The following is a 17,599-nucleotide window of genomic DNA, read 5'->3' as shown; positions in this document are numbered from 1 at the left end:
CTATTACTACTTGTAGCCACTTGAGATACAGCAGCAGCGGTGTTGATAATGGCCGTGAAGGCAGAACAACTTGTGACAACAGCAGCATCAACCATCATGGATCAAAGGAAAATGTATACTACTATTGAAAAGTTCCCCATTGACGCCTACTCACATAAGTCCTTTTGTAGGCCACCAACGATCTCTTGATCCCAGCCGTCGACCAATCGTCCCACAATCACTCTTCATCATCATTGTTATTCTTCATGGTTTTCTCTTTATACTGCTCGCAAAACAGTAGAAGCAGCAGTCGTTTCCGAATAACAACATTGAATGTATGAGAGCTACCGTCGCCAATGCGGTTGCTACTATTAATCTAACAGCACCGTACTTCGGCTGCTGTGATTGCTCTGAGAAGCTGGCAGCAGCAGCAGCAGCAGCCGAAAGCTGTGTGCAAACGTGAAGTTCCGTCTGAATATCTTTTCTCCTATTTGGTACAACGCTAGATCGAGAACCAACGACTTACCACTTACATCCTGGTCCCCTTATAGTAGGTACGTAAGTATCATATGTTTGGCGATGGTTTTGGGACCATGAGGGACTTGGCCGACCTGGACTCTGCTCGTACGTCACCGTAACGCCAACTGTAGAGCTGGTTATTTCTAAGTACATTTGTTTCTTAGTTCAGCTTTGAGGGGCAACAATAGCAGTGAACGAAAATGTAGGGCAGTGTCCTGGGGCCAGCACTTGCCCATGAGCCCTTGGAATGAATAGAAGGTTCGTGATTTGCAATTAGCGTGAGGTAATCATACGCGTAGACACGATAATTCTCAGGAATTCTTTAACTGCAGCGGGTCAGCCAATAGTTCCACTAATGAAGATCAGATTGTGAAAATAATAAAGAGAACAAGGCAAATCAATGAAAAGTCCCAATGCATCACATGTCATAGTGGCATTGATTTATAGTTCATGCGACGGAAACTGATATTACGTTTGAGTCTATCAACGAATAACATAGGCTTCAGTGATCCGTATGCCTTTCAAATTACTACTCAAGTATCAAGTCCTGATATTTTTCTAAAACAAGGATATTTGCAGCTACACTTGACATACGAGATGTGTATATACCGTATCTATTTGTTGTCTACCATGAACCAGCTCATGCCCACCATCCGTCACCAGAAGGATCAGCCGTTATTGATAAACAGACCGGCAATCACTCTCCTATATTAGTAGCGCTAGTCGAACGATCGAACTTGTGAAACGTTTATTATTGAGCTATTCGTTGCTAAACTTCCATATGCTGGGGGGGTGATAATTATGATGGCAGAAATACAATATAAGATCCCCACTGATCTGCTAAGTGTATGCGCTTAAACTGGCATCAATATCACTGTGAACGTCGTTCGCACAGAACAAACACTAAGTAACGGAATGCATTCCGTCTGAACTTTCGATTTTCAAATCGCTGAAAAAAGAAATGGTACCAACAATGTCTTTGCAGTGTACGTATTATTGTGTGTATGCTTTACATCGTTGAGTTATTTCTAATATTAGATCGCTCAACAGAACGCCAAACAGGCGGAATACAAGGTCGCCCCTACCAATGCTGACGGCGTATCAATGAAATCGTGCCCGCCTATCTCATAGTGCTGTTCAGATTTCAATGGATTTAACGGGCGACAAGATGCTTGACGCCGCCAGCTCATTACGCATTGCCACTGATGCTGATCAGCGGCGGTTATCAGGGAACAGGGAAGCCACAGACCGCACTTGCCGACATAGCGGCCGGCAGCCACGATCGTGGCAACAACAGTCACAGTCGCCAATGGCGGAGAGGAATTCCGTCCTCGTTTTGTAACAACAGCTATCGCTGTCACCAGCAAACCGATCCTCATTGGCAAAAGAGCCCTACCCTAGAGGGCGACGGAGGGCTGAGGGGCGAAATATTTGGCAAATGCGGGAGCGACGTGTCACATCAACAGGAATCTTTGTCGACGGCCGCCGATGTCAGCGGATTTGACGTAGACAGCGCGACGCTGATCGTCGCTGAATCGATGCTTCACCACCTATGAATAGGTGAAAACGGTGTTTATCTGGCACTCCATAGCTGACCCACTAACGGGCAATTAATCTGATGTTAATGAACATGTTTTTATTATTCTCTTATGTTCAACTCTTAAAAACAAATGGAAAAAACTGGCCGCTATATCCAGATGAGCATGCGCGCCAAAAAAGTACGCGCGCAGTGTACGAGCATACGCGTTGATAGCACGCATAAATCGACTGGCTAGACGAGGTGCTCGTTTTGAGCTGACCGTTTCGGAACGGAAAGCAACAGGGACGAAGTTAACATTCCTTTATCGCAGCGGAACTCTCTCATTACTACGGAAAATTTTCTTGACCACTAACTAATGTCCATTGCCCTTCAGTTTACGCAGGAAACGCGGCTGTCTAAGATATAATCGTGCTGTCAGAATATATCGATAGACACCGAGGTATCTTATGTATGAATATGGCAAGAGAAAGATGTCTTTATGAATCGTCACGACGGTCATGAAACCGCCCGCATCACGGTGATGCTGATGATACGCAGTGATCTACGTATTAGATGAATGCTACTATGATGATCAGAATATAATATAAATGGATTGTTTCTATCTCTCAAAGAAGGAATTCTCTTTAAAGACACACACGTCTTCAGATCTCCTGTTTGGAAACTCGAACCAGGTTCAATGTGTTTAGATTAAACGGTAAGATTAGTATAAAAAAATGTTTGCTTTATTGACACATGCTTGGCGACACCGATAGAAACATTAGATAATACGGAGAATAATATAGGAAACCGACTGATAAATATTGAAACTAAACCTAGGATTTATCGTCCAGCTAAGTCCGCAGCTTCACAACTGTCATATTGGCCTTTCGGGTTACTTTAGGCTGCTTAAGGGCTCACCTAGAGGGACAGATGTTTCCTACGGTGAATAGCCAACTGTTGACAATGGCTGCATAAATAGATTAACGATAGCCACAATTAAGTGGCAGCAAAAATTTAGTTCGACTCTATTCTAAATAGTTGTTATGTATACGTGTGTGTAATTCTTAAAACGCTGTTACAAGGGTGTCAATGTCGTAATAGGTGCCACTCGAAGGCCATAATAATAATAACAACCGCTATGCTCCGACCACACTAGCGCCGGCCCGACATGGGACCCACGGATGGGACCACGAAAGACACGCAGATCAAATAGTCACCATGCGTCAACACGCCACTAGTAACTTATATATACTAAGGTAACCATAACAACACGAACCCAGCGGAACTTCTGCCTGGCAGTAGCAGCGATAAGAGTACGAATAGTCGTAACGAGAGTAACAACAACGAGTGGATTTTTTCTATTTCCTATGATAGGAGTCACTAAAGTGCTGGTCGAATGCGATCTACTTTTTTCTAAAGTAGTTTTTTGTCCTTTGGCAAGCCACACATTATGCATATAAAGATAATAACAACAATACGACCATAATGGTAATCATCTATGACGGCCGGAGTGATCGTTGTGGCGGCACCTTCTCGTTCCGGGCCTTCTAATTTCGCTACAAGTTGTAAGACCTAAATGTTACTCAAAAGAAGTAGCAGTACCAAGTTGAACAGCTGTGTAGCAGAGCATGAGCTGAAGACATAGAGACCTTACGTAAAGGTGGTATTTCGTATCATCCGAGGAACGGGTCAGAAGTACTTTTCAGCCTCTTCATTGATCAGCCAGGTGCGGATGAAACGCTGACCTCGCATGCTAGCTTGTGTACCAGCAAAATTAAAACTAACGAGAGCTGACATAGTTTGGCTTGTCGCTGTTGCGCGCAAATACGTTCGACGGTCTAACAGCGTTACAAGCGATTTGACACCCGGTTTCAAAACCTCTGCTTTACTTTATCGTTTATTTGCTTCCAGCTTTCTCTCGTGCTGCCATCGTCATCGCCGGAATTACGTTCATTATTATTATTATTATTATTATAGTCATCGCGTCATCAAATTTTCCCTCGAGCAAAGTTTGCCCACTTAAAAAATCAGTTAGAATCTCGCGAATATAACGTTTCGTATAACGTAGCAATAACGTTTCGACACCTTGCTTTCCATTACGGTTCATACATCTCAGCGTCGCTTCATCTCGCTACGGGTACTGTGTCCGTTCAGTAGTAACAATGATGGCGGTAACATTTTAGTCCCATTAAGGAATTCGTTAGGTGAGGTTATCTTCGAACGAATGCTGAATGTTGCCAGCTTTTCTATGTCATATCCAAAGCGAATTTGAAGCGGTGGGAGAATATCACCGCGTCGTGAACAACATCGTGCCGTCTCGTCAGTGGAGCAGCGTCAGAAGTAGAAGATGCTGCTTCAATGATCACCAGGCGTACGGCGCGTCGCTCTAGAAGAAGACGCAACAATAGCACGGTGGATGGGAGAAAACAAAAACGAAGATCGCATGGAAAATCACAATAGAGTCAATAAAAACAGACTTTTGTCACCCTTTCTTACTCACTCGCCGACCGCTGTAGCAGCAGCAGCAACAAAAGCACGCAAAGCGATTTTGTATGTATTTTAGCGGTAGCAGTATCACGGTTGCATTTATCGGGTACTTGAGATCTGTGACTATATATACTTACATAAAACGTTGGAATAGTTACAGTTCAACAATAACTATACGTACATGAACACCAACAGGTACCGACGGCACAGAGCCGCTAAATACGATCCGGAACATTCTGCATTTTGCGTATTTCTCGTTATCTAATGGTTCGTACAAGACAGAGTAAAGTTTTTTTCTTGTAAAACGAACATATATACATATACGTAGGCAATCAAACATTCTTGGAGCATCATCATTTTCTACAAAATTATGGTGATTAACATCGCCTACGTGACGGCAAATAACAGCTCCTATCCATTGTCTATATAAAGCGATTAGCCAACGGTGCTGGTCGTATGTGGATGTTAAAATTATTCCTAATTTTGCATGGACACTTATTTGGTCAGATGACACGAACCGGCCGATAGAGGATGGACGTACCACTAAACTTATCAGACGAACCTATCCTGCCCACACTATAAGTAAGGTACCAATGACTTTGTAGGCATAACAGTACTAATCGTAATTTTTTGCGCACGTGTCTGCGATTGAAAATTGCATGACTTATAATAATTTATATGTAGCATTGCAGATCTAATAGCTATGCACATACATACAATTTCACCCGCTAAGAAAGCTGGATAGAAGCATGAATTAAGCATGGAACACAGGCTATAACTATAAAACTACCTTTTGACCTTGAACAGGTTCCATTTATTCGTATTTATGCTTGTTTCCAGTTTATAGTAACAGCAATACTCGGACGGTACTGAAGTTGAGCGCACCCGATCAAACATCGAGAGACATTGCGTCTCATATCACCGTCCCGTTAGATTCTGTTAGCAGCAATCAACAGCTATAAAAACATTGGCGGCATAGCGGCTGAATATAAACGGTGAGTACGACGGACGACGTACGCAGAATAAATTAGAAAAAAAAAAAAGAATATCAATGGCAAGTTTAAATATTGCGGAATATATTCGACTAAAAAGAGTCAGAAGTAGCTGGTTTGTACACGCATCGTCATCATGTTATTCTTAGTAATATACTTCTGATAGGTGGCCGTAATAGTTCGTAACGCAAAATACCAGACGAGATATAGCCATCTAAGCCGACGCCTATCTGTCCCTATATGACATATGCTCTTAAACAAGTTTATCTAAGTAGTACAATTCTATCAAGTTAATAACTATGCCATGTCTTTGATTATTGCGAACATTTATCCACGACACAATGACAGATGGTCACAATTAAAATGCCGATGCAGAAACGAAGTAACTCTCTTACACGTGATTGCAATATTTATCAATAATAATAATATGTATTTGGCATATTAACACGCAACATAAACGAAAATATATAAATTTAAATTAGAATACTTTATGGTAGCAGACAAAAAAGTATGTATATACGTAGATACGTTTGCAGGACAACATTAAATAAACGTGGCTAAATAGCCGGCTACGAAGGCACAGGCTCGAAAAGTGCACAGAAAAAACGACACGAAAAAGATTAGCCGACATTACCTGAACGATTCATATGCACAGTACGATATTTTGTGCGGTTACAAACAAAAGTATAAACTTGTTTCAATACTGTAGATAAGCATGTACGGTTAATGGGCGAAAATAAAAGGACTCATCGCCATTTTGAAAAGATCCGAAAAAGGCAGGACGTAAAATAGCGGAGCGCGATGAATGGAGATATGTATATCAACCGGCTTGTTTAATTGACCTAGCAAAACAGGCACTTCGCATGTCATATCATGGAATTATTTGGTAAAATGATCATTTTAAAATACGGCAAAACGTGTGAGAACGCTTTGACTATATGTTCCATGCCACCGCGCTACGAATCCAAATTGAAGATACTCCCCTACTGCAGCTAATGACTATGGTGCTATCCTCTGATATACATAACGTTAATGGAACGTAGGACGTACGGAATTTAACAGAAGTTGAACGCTCCGTAATTTCTCATAGTTGATTACGACTAGAATAGGAAACAACAAAGCAATCAGCTGTTCACACCTCGAACCGTTTTGGCTGCGTCGGCATCACCAAATCAAGGGCTTGTCATTAACTTCTCGACTACTAAGCGCAAACGGTTCAGGTAGAAGAGGAAGCCCAAAAGCTCCAGTCGGCGACCCAAACGCTATCACGAGACAGAATCGCTAACAAACAACAAGCCAAAAGCTTTTTCGCAGCGAACTGACAGGCTTCACAGCTAATGACATTTCAATATCTACCAGGACGGCTGCTATCCTCTCAGCAGCTGATATCAGCTGTCCGTCGGCTTTTGTATAAAGCAACGATAACATCAAGTAGCGGAATAGCGGAGGCAGCGGTAACGCTGACTGAGAGAATCGGACGAGGACGCGTATCAACAAGCTGATCGTATCACTGATCGGACATTCATGATCTGAAGTGACGGATCATCGACGTATGTGTACTCTCGTCGCATACGTCTGCAAACAGAAGCTGAGTATTTGGATTAATAGCTTTTCTTATCCGCAAGCCGCATATCTGTCAATTGTAGTAGTAACAGCTGAAGAGGCGTGCGTGTGCCACCAGAATGCGACCCCTGGGTTCGGTGATCATTTGAGCACGTTATAGTGAACTGCTACGCAATTCTCATTGTGTACGGCCGCCCCATTCTAGGTCAAGTATTCGTTGAGGTCTTCAGCGTATGTCCTGCAGCCGTTGTTTTAGTTGCGGTGGCGACGGTAGCTAATAGCTCATCATCATCATCATCGCCGTCACAGCCGACACTGTGTCATTTCACTATTCACTAAAGAACAAAAACGTCGTTGCAGGATAGAGAGAACATTTTGCTTAAAACTACAAAATGATTTTGTCAAATGAGAATCACACCGATGACGACGGCGGCGGTGACGGTGATATACTGGCGGTCGCTAGGTGATACTGAGTTCCATTTAGGCAGACGCAGCTGCAGATATAGGCTAATGCCAAGTATGACAGTCGAAAATGTCCAGCAATCACCGATCCATCCAAACTAATGGAGATAATAACATCACAATAGATAGAATTATATTCTTATAGGAGCAATAGACGGGACTGCTCTGGAGCAAATGGCAAACAAGTTAACTGACAACGAAGGGGCACGACCGCAACCGGTAAAGCCTCTTTGCTCAAACATAGTAGGATATTAGGAATTATTGTCTGTTGTAAAAACATTAACAAGCTCTTTTTTTTTGGCCAACTTATAATACCAGAAAGACGTAAAAAGACAGATATACAAGTCAATAGGTATGAACTAGTAAGCACGTGGGCAGGAAACGTGTTTTCATTTCAGCCTTGCGTTCTTGGTATTCTATGGGGAGGCCATTTCGATTGTTCAACAAAAATTTCTTGACCAGTTTTCCATGTAGCCTTATTGAATAAAAACGCTACTATTACTTTTAGTGTTTTCGGTCCTTACCTGTACCAGATATGTTCATGATAATTGTTGAGACGACGAAAGAGCTAGCAACTAGATTGCAATTGATAGATACTGGCCATAGAAACTTATGTACACCACAAGATTTCCTCTTCTGTTCTATTCAGTTGATTTTCTCTTTTAAACTTTATGTTCTCTTAACAGAAAAACAATCATATGCATGCACATGTGCAGTTGTGAAAGACGAAGCTAAGAAGCACACGTTAGAAGCTGCTTCAACGAATGACTTCAGAGGGACAAGGGACGGTCCACTGAACCAACCGTTCCGTGACAGTAGGGTAGGAACATTAAAAGGAAGAGCCAAAGAATAAATGCCATGATACGATCAGCTATCAAATGCGAGACAGACACACTATTGGTTATCTGACTGGAAACAGCAGCTGTTATTATTGCCGGCCACCTGCACATAAAGACGCATGTAAAAGACAACATTTCTCAGCGTATTTCTATTCTCAGAAATATGTCAATTGCGTTTTTGTTGCCGTTGTTAGTCCTAGTTGATGCTATTGTTATCGCAGTTACTGCTGCCGTAAACGCAATGGTATCACGCAAAGCGTCCGGTAGCACCCGAACTGGCATCGACTGCATCCGCGAAACTAGATATATATATATATATATATATATGTATTTAGTTTCACGGATATATATGCGCAATCGCTATGGGCCTCATCTGACTTGGCAAACACACGCACACATCTAACCGGCAGCAATACATTAAAAAAACGATTTCTATCGATCTACATTAAAGCATCTCCTCCAACAGGCAGTCGCCGACCGACCGGCCGACCCACCGGCCGGTCAAACGATGTAAGGGGATCAGTAACAGCGAAAACAAAATAAAAGTTATTAGTGGGAACGGAATAGTGCAAGTTACCGTGGTGCCGGTGCAGTAAATATTATTATCGGTTTGACAACGGCAAAATGCTCTGTACGGCTTCAAAGGACATTTTGGCAAGGAGCGATAGAATAATGAAGGAAAGTATCTCCAAAGTTATGGCCTGAACCGTCACCTCGATATGAGAAACAATGCTGACGTGTCCTATTGGACGTGTATATTATCACTGTGGCGTTACTGTAGACCGACCGGCCTTGTGTTTAAACGAGAGACGCATCTGGATAGGATCAATCGCATGATCGTTTCGACAAAAACGAATAATAAAGCTATTTCGATAGATATACAAACAATATCGATTTTGATGATCGTTGATACATTCACTCGTTGATCACTGTCCGCGAAGTAGCGAGTGGTACTAGAGCAGCAGAATTCAACTGAATGTCAGCCACCGCAGAGGCAATTAAATATTATACTCTTGAGATTTACTCCATAACAGAATTTCCATCAAAAGCGAGTGATTCTTCTAGCGAAATCTATGTATATAAATAAATATAAAAATATATAAATAATATAAAATACTGTTCTGCAGCGTCGAACTGCGAGAGTACTATTAGCGATGTAACGTCACGTTACCGTGTTCACGCCTATTTCTATCGTTGTTCGAGATTAATACATCGAGTAACTGGGAGACATAGTATGGCGTGGCGTCAAATAAATAGAATTAGAATGCGGAAAGCTGTCCGAAAAAAACCTCAGGACAAGAAAGAGTAGACTTGCTTCTAGAAAAGGAATACATCTTCTTAATTGATATAGGTCCTTTCGCAACTGTAAGGTCGCCTTTGTTCTATCTTGTATTTACATCCACAAATGACGGGCCTAATGCAAGAATTACACTTACGAAGTTCACTGATCAGATCGTTTATTGACCTACTATATGAAGCTCACTATTTGCATTTGAAAGGGGAAATTCTGTTGAAACTAATCACTCATGGGCAGTATTCCGTCGTAGTACGTCATTTTCGTGCGGTCAGGTCGTGTAAGGCTGATATAGCGTCAGTAAGATGGGCTCGCAAATTATTTAATGGAAATGCTAAAAATATATCTACATTATTCATCAATATATATAAACTGAACTTTTAATCTTCCCGTGTCTTTAATCATAGTCTATCTAGCGGTTTAAATGCGTCTATCCCCGCGACTACCCCTGGTTTTGTTGGATAACTAATCATCTGCTTTGAATAGCCGCTTCCATATGGCTCCCCTAGTCTACAAAAATGACGCTGACGCTTTTCGGCTGAATCCGCATTCTGAAAATTTTTCTGGCTTAAAAGTAGATACTCTTATGCGCAATCTAATATACGCATCATTTTCTGAAAATCGAGGGGTCCACAGTCCTTCTGTTCGAATAGGGGCAAAGTTGCTAACAGAAAACGTGACGATCAAAAATGGCCCATCTTTGTCATTAAGTTCGCAGTTGAGCTATAATAATAGTAATATTACGGACAATATATAGATTTGATTATCGAATGAGAAAAACCAAATCAATAGAACTGAGCAGCAGACCATTACGGAACAATTTAACGACATCACCAACACACGATACACCTACCACGTTCCGCTCGCAGAGTTTCTACTGTGTCGGCCAAATGACAAACCGATTTCAATCGATATCAGACGAGTATATTGTCATTATTGGATCTGGCGCGTTTCGGTCTGGTATATCAACGATGTAACGTGACAGTAGCTTGAGAAGAAGGTAAAAAGGGTCAATCGTGTGCGCGGGCAATTTGAAAACGAGTAGACAAGACGATTGGAAAAGGAGGCATAAATGCCTCGTAAGCGAAAAATACCCCCAGTGATAAACATCGAACCGCAGCTAAACGCGGGTCGATGCTGGACAAACATGGCCTTAGAGAGAGAGAGAGAGAGAAAGAGAGAGAAGCAATTTGATCACACATGAAACCCCGCAGCCATCGGAGAACAATCTGTCAAGTAGATCTCCAGGTTAACAATTGGGATAACATTGTAGCTATGGGTAGACGATGACGAAGAACACCGAAAATGATAACAGGAACAAAACAGGATAATAGATTAGGAAAGCAATGCTGCTACTAATAATAATAACAATAGCAAACAAAAAAATTGCTGAAAAATTGGGAAAACATAAAATTCAGTTGATACCTCTCGTTCGAAAACGCTTTAGAACTGTCGTTCACAGTAGTAGAAGGTTACGACTTAGGCGTGACCGGATTTACAACGTCAAGCTGCTATATTCGACTAATAAACAGTAACGAATATATTCTACGCAGTGATGCTTCGAAACTTCTTACCTGAATTACTTTATCTAAGGTTAGGCCGTCATTCTCGGCATCCGGGCTTCCGCTTCGCGTTTCGTCGTCCAATTCTACATCGTGGATGCCTACAATTGCAACGGGTTAATAGCAATATTAGTAATTATAGTGAGATAAAGAATAAATCTATATAACAGAAAAAAACATTATATATTTACTACTCCTACTACATTTTGCCCTGTTCGACTTTCACATTACCACCACTGATCAGCGACAGTGAGCTGCTTTAAAAATCCATAGACACTACACACAGATATGTTAATATCATACGGCATATTTGACCGGTATATCAACGTGGTAAATGCGTTCAGGGGAGGGGTTACTACAGACAACAGAGCGCTCTGATAGACTTGTACTAAGACGGAGTTGTAGACACAACAGAGGCATAAAACTTACATTTTCCATTGCAATTTGCTCAACCGGTTGAAACAAAGGTTTTATCCCAACGAGGTCGAAAAAGTTCAGATAAACTAAAAAAAATCATGGGCTAGGGGCGGCGGGTAAACGACGAATGAAGCTGGCCAAGCAAGAAAGCGAACTCAGTCAATTTCATCAGAAGGAGAAGCCAGCAGCAAGCTCTGCCTGCAGCAGCAACCCAAACGAAAAGGAGGTACTGTACGTCGCTTAGCTCCAGTGCAGACCGTTGCCTGCCTGGACGCCGTAAACGTCCGAGCCCAAAGTCATGCTCATGCGGTTTCTGAAAGCAGTCGTTTGACCCCATGAGCAGTAACATTGCCAATGAGGCTTTATTATTTTGCCCAGTGGTTTTTTGCTGGCCGACCGCTTCCCAAGCCGCCAGCCATCATCTAGTTAGGAGCCAAAAGCGTCACGCCGAACGGCGAACTTTCGATGCGACCAACTAGACCAAATGTCGTGTTGTTTTGAACACTCGTATCTATTTTCTATCATCAGTCCATGCAGCACAAGTTCGTCTGGTAACTAAACCCAGCACGAATAGGTAACAGGGAGCACCGTCGCAGCATAGATTAACTATATCTTTCGCTACATTTGGCCGTATCGTTGACAAGGTGAGCTTGTATTAGTTGACGGTCACTGGATTTACCCGTGCCACTGCTGGGTACAGCTGCGACGACGCCTAGGTCTATAATGCGTATACGTATGGTTGTACTCTTCGTGGACGATACAGGTGACGACCGGTCGGATGACGGACGTCAGAATGGAAAAAAAAAAGGAATTGTAAAACCGCGATGGTCACTTGCGGAGTGCTGACAGCATATCAAGCACTACTTGCTCTCGGGCGTCTGCTGTTAACCCAGATGCGCCTTAGGGCTGTTATTGTTGGATTTTTGTTTATTTTACGGATCATCATCATTAGTAAGATAGTTTTAACGGTAAAAAATCAATAGCGATACTGATGCATACAGACACGTTAATTTTACGTTGCATAATAAATGGCTAGTGCAAGAAGATATGAATTTTCTGTGATAAGTATTTCGCTTACACGAATCGCATGTCATCAGCGCTTGAAGTGTGTAAAAATCTATAAAGTTACTCTGTGTTTTGGCTCGAAAATGCACAATTACTTGAGCCTTTACTAATATATGACCGTAATAGGTTATACTGATTATTCTTTTTATGATTTCTCTTCCATGTATCCAGAAATCCCAAAACTATCCATAAAAGTCTAGTGGCCATGCGTTAAAATCAGTCCCTTCGAACAGCCCTGATATCAGAGATGATATTAGAAACTGTTCGTTTTTATGTTGAATTCAATCTTTATTAAATCGTATATTGTTTGTATACAATGTATCTAACAGAGGTGGATACGAACGAATTATATATATACATTTGAAAAGCTAAAAGTACCACGGTGACTATTTTCAACGAAACAAAAAAGGTTTAAACACATCACTTAACCACCGTTGTTAAAATATTATCTTTTTGCTATTTCTAACTCATCCGTTTTCTGCAGAATCGCAAAATACTGCTATCTATGCTGTTGCATCCTTCTTTAGACAAGCTACAGATGAAATACGTCAGCTCCTTTAGATAAGCTTGACGGCATTTTACCAGAAAGAGGCTTATACAGTGATGTAACAATCTGAGTGTAACGATATTGTACGCCATAACACTAGCTGTTCGAGTTTATTATTGGGGGAAATAAGAGGGCCACAGAGGAAAAATGTATATATTCAAGGGGTTATGTTTGACCTTCGAATATCAGACGGCGATTGTTAAGGTCAATTGATCGTCTGAACTGATAAGACAATATGTGAAGTACCGTACTGTATTGACCATTTATTTCAGTTGGTATTTTGTGAATCGTAACGTCTCGTGCAAAACAAATGGCGCCGCTGGAAAGCAGAGGCAGACGAATGTGGAGGAAACGACGGAAATTTGCATACGTCTCCAGACAGACAGCGTACATATTGTCTTGTAGTGCTCATTGACAACGATATCGCGCGCACGTTTATATATAAAGCGTGGTCGAGAAATAAGATTACGCGCATATCGTCACTGCACCATGATCGACGATGGCGCGTCACGCAAGATCATCATTATCATCATCGAGGCCACAATGGTAACGATGGTGATGGTGGTTTTGCGAAAGCCTCTCGTGCAAACTCAAGAATTTTGACACATCGAATTTACATAATGACATACTGGATTGGACGAGTTCAACCGGCGCGCAAAAAAACGCTAAGGCACGTATTTAGCGGCTTCAAGCGCTCTCTCTTTTTTTTTTTTTAAAAGAATAGATATTCAAATGAAAACTTTAGAATAATACGTTGAATATCACAAAAACAGCACAAGCGTATACTAAAAGAAAACAGATACCTATGCACTACAGAAATTTCAGATCGAAAAGCTTTATTACAACTATAGTGAGAAAAAATCATGTACACTATGTCACACAGACGTTTAACGTTATTTTTATGGGAAACTGCAAGCGTTTCATTATGCGGCACTTTAGCGTCATCAAAAGTTTACGTTTATATTACGATAATTATATTTTTTATTTATTATATTATATATATATATTGATTTACTAGACAGAGCTTCGTTTAGGTTTACAGTATCTGAATAATACCATCATACTAGCTTTACTCGACAATGAACATAAACGGTTGCGGTGGCTACAAGAAAAATGTACACCCATTTTATAGAACAACGCAATGCATAGAATTACAGTTTTTTTTTTAAATTTTTGTAATAGTATTATCAGTTAGTAGTTAGGTAAAAATTGTCAAAAAAACCTTGATCTACGCCGCGCATTTTTAAAATTGTATCTAACTACGCTAATGATTTTCAGCGTCACCACCAGAGCAGATCAACGCGACGCGATCGACAACCACAATAATCAGCTGACGCCGTGGTGGCATGAAGATATAATCCAATGAGCAGTATTGTCGTGTCCGCAGTAGAATACTCGATGAAGAAAACAAAAAATAGCCAGCGTCAATAGTGACAATTGCAACGACGGCGTCATTGTCAGCAGGGGATAATTTTGTACTTATTCTGGCGTTTTCATCAATGGTTACTTGTTCATGGTGAGCCAATAACACTCCCGATGGCTTAGATGGCTGTATTGTTCCATATTTGCGCTATTCAAGGTGAATCATAGCAGATCGCGACTGATTGACAAGCTCGATGTAGCAATCCGTTGTTGAAGCGTACGGTAGTAAAAACGGCTATGCAAATGATTGTGTAAGAGTATTCCGCGTCTCTTTGTCTATATGTGTGTGTGTGTGTGTGTGTGTGTGTGTGTATCTGTTTTGCGCAATGAAAAAACTACAGCAGAACGAAAAACCGTGTGACAGCAGAAGTAGTAAGGCCATAGTCAACTTTCTCCATATAACAGAAACGCAACTATTACTCAATCAATCATCACCTTTGAACAATCGACAGCTAAACATTTGCCACAAGCTGATTTTTTTCCAAGCACGAACCTAGCCGTCAGCGTGACGCCGTCAGCATGACTCCGTCAGAGTTGAATTCGTGATTTTACGGACGTGACTGCATTCACGTAAACGTATGTACGTTATTTTGACTTTATTTAGCAACAACAGGCTAAGTAATCATACAGGACTTTAACAAAGTTTTGGTAAGTTGATGAATTGATACAAACGGAATCTGTGCAGAGACACGAATGCTTATAATATAGATTACCTTATCATGTGTAAAAACAAGCGCAATCAGATTTTTGCATATGATGACACCGAAGAGCCCTCTGGCTGCTGGAGACTTGGATAGATGTTGCAATGAGGCCGTTGATAAACACATCAATACAGGGCATATTACCCGCATAGTGAAGCCACGTTAAGCCGGACTGGCCATTTCTCTTACTTAGCCTGCTCTCACAAAAGTTCTTTTATGCAACACTGGGTTACTAAAAGCTACAATAACTTCCCACGCTAGATCGGTGCAAAACTTTCGCGAAATTCAATATTCTCTTCTCTTATCGTCATCCTAACAGATCCTCATCGTCAGTGTCAGCCCCATGAGCACTGAGTGGCGTCATTCATTGGTCTCTATCGGCTTGATGTTGGCATATTGGTGTCGGACGACCTGGTAACGGGGGCGGCGACCGCAGCTTGAAATAGCACAACAACTACAGAATCCGCTTAAGCACACGCATACATTATTCAAATGACACATTGCGCACATATACGGGAGTACATATACATACGTCCCCTTATGCCACTATCGACCGCTGGCGGGGCGTTCATCAAATATTAGCCCCGCTTTCTCTCCGTAGGCGGAACTCATCAAATAAGTTGCAATAGTTGTAAGATATAATCACAGTGTGCAAGAACAAAAACTGATCAACCAACGTTCGGCCGGCCGAAAAGGGAGATGCGCTGGGGCCCTTCGTTTTTTTTTGGCAAGGCAACGATAAGCGGCTTCACAAAACTTACAGTGGCTGGTAACATCGAGTTCGTGTCATAATAATATACTAATCATATGCTCATTGATATAGATGGTACTTGGGTTCGAAAATACCACTGCGCTAGCAGGCCTGTATTAGTCACTCAACACGCAGCAATGCATGCTTGATTGTTTTTAATATAGTGACACAGTGATTTTGGAAGTGGCACGTTTGCCTAGCGCGAGAGATCCCATTGTACTATGTCATGCAATAGAAGACGCTTAACCCTATATGCATTCAACGGAAATTAGCTGAGATTTTCGCCGTACTTCCAACTTCGCACGCTAGCATATGTACTATACACCTGATTATATAAAAAAATTCGCTTCCCAAAAACTGAAAGGTAGTACAAACGCCTAATAATAAGTGAAAGTGCAATACAATTAGTCACAAAATCACACTATATATAACACAAGTGTCTGTTGATTCCATTGCATTTCTCAGAAAAGTAGCGAAAATAAACAGTCGCATCTTACACTATGCAGAAGTATAGAGCAAAGAATAGCCAAATTCAATACGGACCCTCGTCGTAGGCGCCTTCACTGTCGGCGGCCGAGTTCCTCCCTCCGCCTTCGGAATCATCGTCTTCATCCCGGCGGAAAAGTGCCGCTCTCCCAGCGGGTTCCACCCCGCCGAGCCGCCCGTGTGGATGATGATGAGTGTCGTGAGGCCCCGTCGCCTGGCTGAGACTATTCCCGTGGGTGCTACCTCGATGGGCACCGGACGTCGTCGTGGTGCCTGTAGTAGTCGAATGGAGATCGTGAGGTTCACCGTCGCCTGCTGAGGTCATCTTGTCCAATAGTAGATCCATCGCAGGGCTTAAAGAGCGTTGCTCGTCCGGGCCCAGCCGGAAATCCAGAGCTCGAAAAAGTACAACACCGACACTCTGGACCAGCTGCAAAAATCATCATCATCAGAATCACAAGATTTTTAGCTTTTATCGCTAACAGTACCGTTAAAAAGCTTCGTAAACACAGCAGTACCAATGGCGACTAAATGCATACGCTAGCTATTTTTGCACAAATACAATCATATCGTTTTAAAACCCTAACATTCTATATTCATGAGCAGTTTGTTGTCAAAGTTAAGATTTTGTACTCTTGCTATTTATATACTGTTGTTGAACTATGGCGTGGTTTGTAGATCACTGGACAGCAGAAATCGATGTAATAAATACTGGCCATTACAGCGTCTTTAAATTAGTTCATGATTTTATATTAAAATTGGTACACATCTATGTGCTTTTGATGTGTACCTCTTAAGAGACCATAAGGACTTTGATGGTTCTTGCTCGCGCGCCTGCTATGACAGGAAACTACTCGGTAGTATAGTCGAGTTGTTGCGATCAAACTAGACAGTTTAGTAAAAAAAGAAATACACCGAAAAAACAATTAGGATCGTAATTGGGTTCATAATTCGGGTTCAATAGGACTCGTTTTCGAATTCGAAAAGGTCATGT

The 17,599-nt window shown here is 41.7% G+C and overlaps 1 protein-coding gene and 1 long non-coding RNA gene across 5 annotated transcripts in view; one reads left to right on the top strand and one right to left on the bottom strand.

The window, feature by feature from the left end:
• The window catches only part of LOC111261828 (uncharacterized), a 66,821-nt gene extending 50,165 nt beyond the window's left edge, over positions 1 to 16,656 (top strand). The window contains exons 2-3 of the long non-coding RNA XR_015311681.1: positions 13,518 to 13,915; positions 14,524 to 16,656. This is a non-coding gene — a long non-coding RNA (uncharacterized LOC111261828). The remainder of the gene's footprint in view (positions 1 to 13,517; positions 13,916 to 14,523) is intronic.
• LOC111261824 (protein spire homolog 2) overlaps positions 1 to 17,599 on the bottom strand; it is a 158,020-nt gene that overhangs the window by 14,986 nt on the left and 125,435 nt on the right. For all 4 annotated transcript variants that reach the window (XM_022835646.2, XM_022835645.2, XM_022835644.2 and 1 more), the window contains exons 3-4: positions 16,663 to 17,035; positions 11,229 to 11,317 (exon numbers count right to left, since the gene is read on the bottom strand). In XM_022835646.2, the coding sequence (XP_022691381.1) occupies positions 11,229 to 11,317; positions 16,663 to 17,035 (462 nt within the window). The remainder of the gene's footprint in view (positions 1 to 11,228; positions 11,318 to 16,662; positions 17,036 to 17,599) is intronic.

This window comes from Varroa jacobsoni, unplaced genomic scaffold (genome assembly GCF_002532875.2).
Source record: "Varroa jacobsoni isolate VJ856 unplaced genomic scaffold, vjacob_1.0 scaffold_598, whole genome shotgun sequence".
Classification (NCBI taxonomy): domain Eukaryota; kingdom Metazoa; phylum Arthropoda; class Arachnida; order Mesostigmata; family Varroidae; genus Varroa; species Varroa jacobsoni.
Note: the sequence above shows the minus strand (reverse complement) of the source record. Positions and strands in the feature narration are given on the sequence as shown.